Source organism: Solanum verrucosum, unplaced genomic scaffold (assembly GCF_900185275.1).
Source record: "Solanum verrucosum unplaced genomic scaffold, falcon-dt-bn FXZP01000199.1, whole genome shotgun sequence".
Classification (NCBI taxonomy): Eukaryota; Viridiplantae; Streptophyta; class Magnoliopsida; order Solanales; family Solanaceae; genus Solanum; species Solanum verrucosum.
Genome location: NW_026020049.1, coordinates 1586345 through 1596512, shown reverse-complemented (window position 1 = coordinate 1596512; position 10168 = coordinate 1586345). Strand labels below are relative to the sequence as shown.

The 10168-nt window shown below is 34.2% G+C and overlaps 2 protein-coding genes across 2 annotated transcripts; both read right to left on the bottom strand.

The window, feature by feature from the left end:
- Positions 1–126: 126 nt before the first annotated feature.
- Positions 127–2962, bottom strand: LOC125823166 (peptide methionine sulfoxide reductase A1-like). Its single transcript, XM_049502588.1, has 2 exons — positions 2418–2962; positions 127–614 (listed from the first exon to the last, which is right to left on the bottom strand). The coding sequence occupies exons 1-2, from the start codon at positions 2937–2939 to the stop codon at positions 363–365; spliced, it is 774 nt and encodes a 257-aa protein (XP_049358545.1). The 5' UTR covers positions 2940–2962; the 3' UTR covers positions 127–362.
- A 926-nt stretch (positions 2963–3888) lies between these two features.
- LOC125823175 (protein mago nashi homolog) lies at positions 3889–8273 on the bottom strand. The gene is made up of 3 exons (XM_049502595.1): positions 7969–8273; positions 6605–6781; positions 3889–4135 (listed from the first exon to the last, which is right to left on the bottom strand). Exons 1-3 carry the CDS (start codon positions 8185–8187, stop codon positions 4076–4078), a joined length of 456 nt encoding a protein of 151 aa, XP_049358552.1. The 5' UTR covers positions 8188–8273; the 3' UTR covers positions 3889–4075.
- Between the last annotated feature and the right edge of the window lie 1895 nt (positions 8274–10168).

Here is a 10168-nt window from a genome sequence, read left to right as displayed (position 1 = left end):
AGGTTGAGATTAGATTTATACTGTGATTGATCAACGAATAAATTTACACAGTTGATCAAACACACTATAACCACTTATTAGCTAGTCTATTTACAATCTATGGTGGCCCTTATAAAATTAAAAAAGTCTTGAAATCATCCAAATATCTACAATATATCTTATGCAAGTTTAATATGAGAAATGACACTAACAAAGATGAAATAACCAGAAACTGCAATAATATACAGTTGGCTTTTTTTTTGTAAATTATATAACAGGTCGATGAAATAAATACACTAGTATAAAATCACAATTTCAAGCCAGTAAACAAAACATAGCTTACAAGAACAAACATGTATTTCTCTTCTGCAAACAGAGCGGCCTTAACCATAGCATCGGATGGGATCGTTGCATCCTTTCTCAACAGACTGCCTGAAACCAAAGCGACCCCCCTTTGCAAGGTACTGTTGATGATACTCCTCAGCTCTGTAAAATTTCTTAGCAGGCAAGATCTCAGTAACAATATTCCTGTTCAATATCTTTTGTTGTCTGTCTCGCGCTTCTAGTGCTGCCTTCTCTTGCTCAGGTGTATAGAAGTAAATTCCAGACCTGTATTGGGTGCCAACGTCATTACCCTACAAACAGCACAAACAAGCTGTTAGATAAATTATACAAACGCTGCTGTCACTAAAGCTTGTATCCACAATTATTTAGTACATAATGACCACTAACGAAAAATTCACAGTAAGAGGTACCCAAGACCACTAGAGCTAGTCCCAAAATAGGAATAAGAAAACTTGCAATTGGTGAGACGTGGAAGGTCCAAGAGTCCATTTTTCCAAGTTTCCAAAATCTACTTATTTTGGGAAGCACTTTTGTTAAAATAGCAACATGTGTTTGACAAATCCATTTGACAGTACTACAGAAGTCATTTGTATTTGGCCAACATTTCAAAATGTGCTTTTTAAGAGCTATATTACGAAAAGGGCATATAAGGTTTTCTAATGAAGTTTTCCAATTTTATTTCATCAAAATGCAGACAAGAGAATCACACAACAATTTTATTTTTTAAATCAATACCAGTATAATTAAATCGAAGTAACAAAATGAAAAATTATATACAATTACTCTAGTCTTATATGACGACTTAAATATATCAAAGTACATCATTCGATATGTATCAAGGAGGGATAGTTCGGTGTGTGTGTCTATATATTGTATAATTCTGTTTATAGTTGAGAGATATATGAGATCAAATTAAGGATGAATAGTTAGTAAAAGTATCCGGTAAGGTACTTTTTCCTTGAATAAAATATTTTTTCTACTTCCACTTCCGATTCTAGGATAAGCTACAATTTGTACTTCTTCCCTGTGGCAAAAAGGCCGTCTGCTACGGCTTAAAATTACTTATTTCTTCCTAGAAGCTTTCCCCAACACCTGCGAGCTCTTTAAAAAGAATAATCTTTTTGGAGAAAATAACTCAAGATGTTGAAGCCCGACCAACAGGCTATAAATCATCCAGAAAAAGGAAGCTAGGAAGAAGTGTCTAAAATCTAAATTACTGTTGGAATTTATCTCGAAGCACATAAAGTAATGCTTCAGACAAAATTCCTACACTAATCAATAAACCCCGAAGCTAATGCAGAGCTGCCTATTTATTTAGCCAACTATATACACAGGAGACAAAGTAAGCCTCCTGTGTTACCTTTCTCAAAAAAAAAAAAAAAAAAGTAAGCCTCCTATACTACTATATTTCATGGCATAAGTGGATATCAATAGAAATAACTCCAAATCTTATAACACTCTTTTTTTAGAAAACATCTAAAACGAAACCAATTCACTGTGGTTGCCCCTTAAAAAGGAACTGGATGCCAAATCCTCAAACTAGAATAACAAGGCAAAGTCTTTAAGCAAAACATGACCTTTGAAGATCTTAAAAGGCATGGTCTTTGAAGATAATTCAAAAGACATAATCTTTAAGAAAATGCAGCAATTTGATGATGTACCTGAGATGACATTTTACTTATATTAAAAAAAAAAAAAAAAAAAGGATGGTTGGGTAAGTGGACATTCAAAACTATGCTAAACATGCTTCTAGTACTACTAACTTTGAAGCCTATAAAGACCTGACTTAGGTTATGAACACCCAAACTATGCATACGATTGAATGCCCCACAAAGACTCAAATTGGGCAACAAGCTTAGCAACAGTGACCAAATACAGCTACCCAACCTAGAGGGAATAAGCTCTTAACTACTTACAAATCAATCACATTAACAAACCATAGAAATTCAAGATTCTTGCATCAATTTCTCTACCAAAATTCAACTTAAACCATTTGGGGTTAAGCAAAATGGCACAATTCCATCCAAAACAAAACAATTCAACCATTATTTACCACCACAAACAAAATAAACACAAAAATTTCAGAAACCCACCTGTCGATTGAGGGTGGTGGGGTCATGCCGATCCCAAAATACATCAAGCAAGGTATCGAAATTGCACTCCTTAGGATCATACTGAACTCTAACAACCTCTGAATGAAAGGTATTCCCAGAGCATATATCTTCATAAGTAGGATTATCCAAATACCCTTGTGAATATCCAACCTCTGTCTTGGTAACACCAGGCACTCTCTGAAACGCCAATTCGACACCCCAAAAGCATCCCGCTCCAAATTGGACAAACTGTTGGCCTGGGGCAGGGATGTCGGTGTCAGGTCCTTGTGGAATTGCAGAGGAAGAAGAGTCCATTGGCGTATCAGTACGAGCACCAAAACCCAATTTGTTGAGCCAACTCATCTTTGGTGGAGAGTAGAGAGATGGGGTTTTGGAAGTGCGCGGAAAGGGTGAAGAAAGTTTATGGGAGAAGGGAAGAAGAAGAGAGGGTTTGGAGAAGGAAATGAGTGGAGAAGTTGTGGTGGTGGTTATGGTGGAGGGGAGGCAAGTCTTGAGGAGCATTGTTGATCTATAAGAACTTTTGTTTGGATAAGTATTGGGGGAAATGTCAATGAGAATTTCCTTATAATAATGTTTTATTACTTTTTCTTTTACACCACTAGTATATTCCTATAAAAATTCAAAATCTATAACCCCTGTTCACAAAATTATTGAGACTTAATTTTGGTATTATTACAGATTGCCTAGAATCATTTGGTTTTTTTTTTTTTTTTCTGTTGGAATTTAAAACTAAAATTTCATAGATCTCAATTACTTTATTGATCATTAGACCACGTATTAGAGTGCATTCTTTTATATTTTCTAGTAGAATAGTTTGAGGATATTGAAAGGATAATAGTAAAGAAAAACAATATCACAATAATTTTGAACATAAACGTAAGTTTGATAATACGACTATAACATATGTTATGCTAGATTGAGCGAGTGATTTTCCGTTCCCCTACCTACAGCCTTCTCAGTCAGATTTCATCGCCCTAGCCAGCTACCGGCTTCTGGGAGGTTCCAAGAAAAATTGATCATTAGGATATACAAATGGTCTTTTTCTTCACGTTTTAAGAGTTTCAGGTGTTTAATTTATAATTAAAAAGACGTAGCATAGATGATTCTTTGACTAGAAGAATTCAAATTTTGTTTCTGTTTCTAGACTTTCGTGGGGTTGAAAATATATTAGAGATATCTGTCAAAGCTTATGATATGTTATTTATTTATTTAAAAATATATGGACATAGTATGTATGCGGAAAACGAAGCATACGCGGAATTTGGTCCACCTCTCGTGCACAACGAAAAAGGGACAGAGAAACCTTGTATTTTTAGAAGCATCTGGAAGGGAAAAAGGCAAAGATGCCAAAAAGATTTGTTAATTAAATGGATTATTTACCCTAACATGTTGCTACAGAGATGAACAACTAAATATACAGCGACAGATTCGACAAACATATGCAGATAGATGATGGTAAAGAGCACACGAACAGTTATCTTTACTCACAAAAACAAGGTCTACAAAGACTTGTCCACACATTTAAAAAAAGAAAACACCATCAAACGGCACCATCTCTTTGGATACACGATTCAACACATTCAAAACATGAGGCTGAGCACATCCAGCTAACGTTTAGCATACGCCATAAGAACTAGTTAAATGGGTTTGATCTTGAAATGGAGCGAGATCAGAGAGAACACAAAACACTTCAGATCCTGCAATGACAAATCCACAGTCACATACTGCTGAAACAAACTTAAAAGAAATGCATCAATCATACTCTGCTTTAAAAGATAATAACATGTCAGCAGTTGCAGACTTGCAGCAAGTTTTCAATTAACAATTAATTAGATCAAAAGAAACCAAGTGGGAGTTTAATTTCTTCCCTTCTTTAGTTCAGGAGACGTACTATAGTTTAGTTCTATGAAATCAGAAAATCTCACAGGAATCTTTGGCAACTCATACATTTTATTAAATGCATGTCCAAGAAACTACTGTTCCCCCTTACCCCTCCACGCACCCCTAGCCTCCCACCCCCAAGAAAAAAGGAAAGAAACATCTCCTCTTAATTTACTATATTCCGCTTCAGATAATACAACATCTTTATTCAAAAGTCACTTGCTAACAACATTCTCACAAGACACCTAATCCATCCAGCCTTTTCATATTCCAAGTAGCTTCAATATGTGCTTATAAAAAGCTAAAGTGGTTACTTTTCATCTATCTAAGTCTTGGTTAGCAGAGTTGCCTCATGCATGTGCTGGTGGGAGGTACCAGGTACCGGTGGAAGAGCCAGTCTAGCCACCAGCACTACTGAAAATGAAAAAAAAAAAAAAAAAGGAAGTCATTGTGCTTCGGAATCAACCACCAGTGCAAATTTTATCATTATTAGGGTGACAATATGTAGCTCAAATTCCTCCATAATTTTTCAACCAAGCAATGGAACTCTATGTTGCTCGGACTCTTCAAAAATGCCAATGGTTGCGTGTCGGATTCACCAAAAGTAGTGTATTTTTGAAGAATCCAAGACGAGTGCGGCATCAAAAGTGAAGAGTCCGCGCAACTAAGAATTGGAACTAATTGGTTGAGAACACGAAATCCTGGAGAATCTCTCCCAACATAAAAGGAACAGAGAAGATCATGAGATTTTTTTAAATGAGTGAGAGGATCATTAGATTTTAACAGTGTAGGACTAGAGACCACAGTTATTAAGGCAATCCTTTGGCCTGCGGCTTCAAATTACTTAGAGATTCTACGTTCAATAAGCACAGGCAGCCAGGACTAAAGTTCCCGCTATGCATGGGATCAAGAGAAAGGCTGGACCACAAGGGTCTATTGTATGCAGCCTTACCCTACATGCATCACAAAAACACAGGACGCATCGCAAAGTCAAGCCATCACAATTACAGCACAATACCAGTCAGAGGTGTAGTAACTACACATCTGGTATGAGCTGAGCTAGTTCACACTTTTATAAGTTTCAACTTGAGCCTGAGTTTCCATTTTGTAAAGTTCTATATACCAAAGTTTCTGCTTTGTTCCTTAAACAATGCACAATCTCATATATTTTTAGTGCATAAAATATTCTAAGGAAAAAAATTGCAGTCTTCTCCTTGATGTTTACCACTCAAAACAGTCAGACCAACTTCAACGCCATTGTATCCCTGGACCATCTGAAGTCCCTCAAGATACCACCACACGGACTTCAACCTTTCCGCTGGCCTCTCCGCACCTAGCCCCCTCCACCATTGTTCTTCTCAAGTCTAAATTCCAAAAAAAACCTCCCTCCCCCCTCTGAATCCTGATACCATGTCCTACTTTCTTGCCATCCTGGATCACTATTGTCATAAGGTAGGAAGTTAAAGGACTAAGATCAACAAGAATTCTTAATATCGAATGCTCTTTCTTTTCTTTTACTCCTAATAATTATAATCTCCCCCAACCCAACAAAAAAAGAAGTAAAACGATAATAAATACCCATCACTTTCTCTTCATGATCAAACCATGTTGTTATTGAAAGGGTGGAAGATGAAAAAAAGGAGAAAGTATGCAACCATAGAAGCAGCATTATGCACAATGAGACTACAAACTAAGTCCAGCTGCAATAAGAGGAGTATCTCCAAATCAAAGTCGCTCTTCTCTATTCTTGTAAAGATAGAACAGAGGCCTTCACCATCCAGTTTCCGATGCAATCTAAAGAGGGAGTTTGATGGGAGTTAATTTTTCTTATGGAACTCAGCAATTGGAACCAGATTAAGTCCAGAAGGTTCACATATAACAGATTTACACATTTGAACGACCATTTAACTGTTTACAACTAGGATCCTTGATCTGCTTTGAGTGAGTAATATATCTAGCTAATGAAGACTAATACCATATTGCTTGTACAGCTCCAAATAAAAGTGAAACATAATAATATTAAGTATCGTGCATCTAGACCATTTGAAAGAAGAAAAAGGATCCTCTAAAAGTAAACTCCGCTAGATAAAATGAGACCTACATGTATATGTAATAAAAATATAAAATATGGATGTAAATAGCCAGAATGATGTTCGCATTTCTATCAGAGCTATTTATATTGCATTTTCACACATTAATACGTACAACATTCCAACTTATTCCAAGAAGCTTTTGACATATCCACATAAAGAAGTAAAAAAGAGAAAATTATTGTAGATCATAACCTGAACAAGATAATAGAAGATACGAAGTCCCTCGGGATCATTACTGGTCTGCACATCCATTAATGAACCAATCTTAGATGTAGTGAATGATATGTGTTCATTTCCCATCACAATCTCAAGCTCTTGTCTACCAACTCTATCTGGTTCTGGCCAGTTGTTATCATCTTCCTTCATGATCTACAACAAACACACACGCAAATCCTTTTAATTCTTCCATTTTGTAATCAGAATGATAGTCAAGTTATTTATACCAAGGAAGTAAAGAGGTGGAAGAGATACAAAGTCGGAGTCGCACAAGACATCAGCCTGAACAAAACAAACCCCAACCCTCCACTGCACCTCTCTCCCCTCCTTAAAGAACCCTTCCTTGGACAACAATTCAAACAAGAAAAGTTCATCTATGTGATGACTAGAAATTTACATCTAGTTTTTTTTATGACGAATTTACATCTAGTTTTTTATGTTATCAAAATAATAATTTTGCTTCCTTGCAATGAACATTAACCCCAAAATTGCTTCAAATATAGTGGTTATCTTTCTTCTGATATGACGATTTCGCCTCTTCACTAACATTCTTAGATCCAAATGGCTCTAAGAATTGGTATTCCTCTCTTTTTATTAATCTTCCACAATCATTGGTCTTTAAAAGACTATGATCTTGGCAGAATCAGGACATAAGTAACAAGCGAAAGTTAGTCCTGAAAAAGAAAAATCCCACCCCTCCACCACAGCTCCTTCTAAAGGAACTCTTCCTAGGAAACCAATTCAAATGAATAAAACAAGAAAATCTCCTTTTCACCAAATTGATATCTAGAAATTTACACCTAGTTGCCATGTTATCAAATTGATAATTTTGCTTATCACCAATGAATGTTGCACCATAATTGCTCCAAATATCGTGATTATCTTTCTCCTAGGATGAGAATTTTGGCTCCTTACTAACATTCTTATATCATAATGGCTCTAAAAATTAGTATTCCAGTCTTTTCATTGTCTTTCCCACAGTCATTGACCTAGAAATAACTTGGATTTTTCCCACATCAGAACATAAGTAACAACCAAAAGCTAATGGACAGCACTCCATAGACAATCAATCAATCAATTATGCCTCATCCTCACATTAACTGGGGTTGGCTAGATATATAATCCTCCACATCATAGTTAGACTACTCATCCTTCAAACGTGCTTCCGACTGACGATTAAACCACATAAATAACATGTAGCAAAAAGCAGCTGTAAGTTAATCCAAAACCCTACACACCAAATTGAAAGGAGGAAGCGAGTTTGGCCGAAACCCTATTGTAAGCCAAAACAATAGAATGCAATGGAATAGAAGAAAAAGAGAGAGAGAGGGACAAAAAACCTCGCTATCAGCAACTATGCGGCGGCATTCTTTGAGAACAGAAGGGGTAAGGAAGACTTCCTTGCGAATCATTGTATCGTTCTTGTAGTTGGAATTGTTAGCATAACGGAGCTTGCCATCAGGCCTAAACTCAAACTCTAAGAACTCGTGACCGAATTTTCCTTTGTGACCCACGTAATATCTCAGGTAAAACTCGTCATTCTCTGCCATTTCCCCCATAGTTTGCCCTCTTCTTCCGAATACAGTGTCAACGGCGACTCCCTTTTAGGTCTAAACACCGCCCCTTTGAGTTTTGAGGCCAAACTGTGAATTAAGAAAGCCCATAGGGGCCTTTTTTCAAAATTATAGAATTTTGGAGGAGTAAAGTGTTTAGACACAAGAAGTTAATGGGGTCATTGTGAATATTTAAATACATTAAATTTTTAGATAATTAAGTGCATTTATGGTTTAAATATTTACTAGTGAATTGAACCGCGCTTCGCGCGGTAATAAGTTTTTGAACAATTTATTCATAACATGCGAATGATAAAATTGATCTCTTAATGTACATGAGTAACAAATTGGAAACATAATTTTCCTTTGTACATTTTAAAAAATGTATTCAACCTTATTTCCTTTCATGGAAAATTTAATCTTTAATATGTTTATATACTATATTTTAAATTTAAATCTAAAAACGTGGTTACTATATAAACAGAACTTGTCTAACAGTCTCATTTACATGCTACCATGTTTTCTATCTTTGTATAAAATAAAATAAAAATTACTTTGTTCTCTTTTTTTTCTCTTCCTTTCCATCTTTCCTACTCACCACTCTTCTTTAATCTTTACATTTTCATTCACCTTCATTTATAAAATTGAAAAGAAGTAGAAAAAGAATAATATTGTAAATCAAATCTATCTTTCCTTTTTCTTTCTTTTTCTCTTCAAATTCGTTATCTCTAGTCTCCTATTAATTTTATCTAACTGTCTTATTTTTCTCTTATGATAATATTCATTATTGTGCCTTGTAAATTATATATGAAAGATATTGAAATAACTCTCCCAAGCAAAGCATACTATGTAATAATATGAAGAATCATAAATATTTGTATAATTGTATAACACAATATTTTATTCAATTTAATTAGAAAATATGAAAATTATTCAACCAGATAGGAGTTGGGACTTAAGACTTGGGAGCAATAATCTTAAACCGGAGAACAAATAACTAAGAATATTACGGAAGAACCAACATAATAATATAAATTATTCTAATATTTTTTTCTTTTTTATCACAAATGTGTCTGTAAGCAAATTCTTCTTCATGTTAGTAGTTGTTTCTATGTTTTCAATTTTTATATAATCTCTTATTATTGGTCTTTTTAATTGCTCGTACAAATAAATTCAACCAAATAAAAAAAATATGAATCTCACAAGATAATTTTGATTAAACAAAGTTTTAAACAAATAAAATAGTGAATATGCCAAGTGAAGATCTACATTCTTTCTTTGTCTTCATTGTCTTCCTACTTATCTAACATAAAATAATTTAAACAAATTAAATAATGACCTGGTATTTATTGTTGATGAGAGGTGACATTTATCTCATGAAATTAATTAAAATGCACGCACAAGCTGATCTAAAGATCACACCATTATATAAAAAATATATATAAAAATTAGACTTTTAGACATAAGCTTACAACTGCAAAACTGAAGTACTACATGCGATATATTTGAATGAAGAATTTAAGAAAACCCAAGGAATATGAGAGAAGATTAAATGCATGAATATTAATATGTATTAACTGTTAATTAAACTTAAATGAGATTAAATAATTGTTAATCATCTACAAACACGAAAGAAATGAAAAACGGATTAAGAAAATGAAAAAGTCTCATAAATATGTATTAGTTATTCAATTCCATTAGAAATAAAAAATTGTTACATAGAGAATAATGGAACAAAAGAAGTCAAAAGAAAGAAAAGAAAAAAAGGGGAGATCCCCAGCTAAAGAATATACGTGTTTGTTATTTTATTGTATAGTAAGTAGTCATTAAATTGCCAAATTAATGATAATCACTCTTGGGTTTTTTTAAACTAAAAAAGAGAGGAATAATTAAAAGAATGTAATTAAGAATAACTTTAGATTTTCTAATAATAAATTATATAAATAGAAAAATTAAGAAAAATATCAAATATATATAACTATTTCAT

Bases quoted from the DNA above. Each gene is read 5' to 3' on its own strand.
- LOC125823175 (XM_049502595.1), bottom strand. From the start codon at position 8,187: ATGGGGGAAATGGCAGAGAATGACGAGTTTTACCTGAGATATTACGTG. The intron at 6,782-7,968 runs GTTTTTTGTCCC...TGTTTGTTGTAG, and splicing joins GCATAGTTGCTGATAGCGAG to ATCATGAAGGAAGATGATAA. The intron at 4,136-6,604 runs GTTATGATCTAC...TTGTCATTGCAG, and splicing joins TCTTCTATTATCTTGTTCAG to GATCTGAAGTGTTTTGTGTT.
- LOC125823166 (XM_049502588.1), bottom strand. From the start codon at position 2,939: ATGCTCCTCAAGACTTGCCTCCCCTCCACCATAACCACCACCACAACT. The intron at 615-2,417 runs GTGGGTTTCTGA...TGCTGTTTGTAG, and splicing joins CCACCACCCTCAATCGACAG to GGTAATGACGTTGGCACCCA.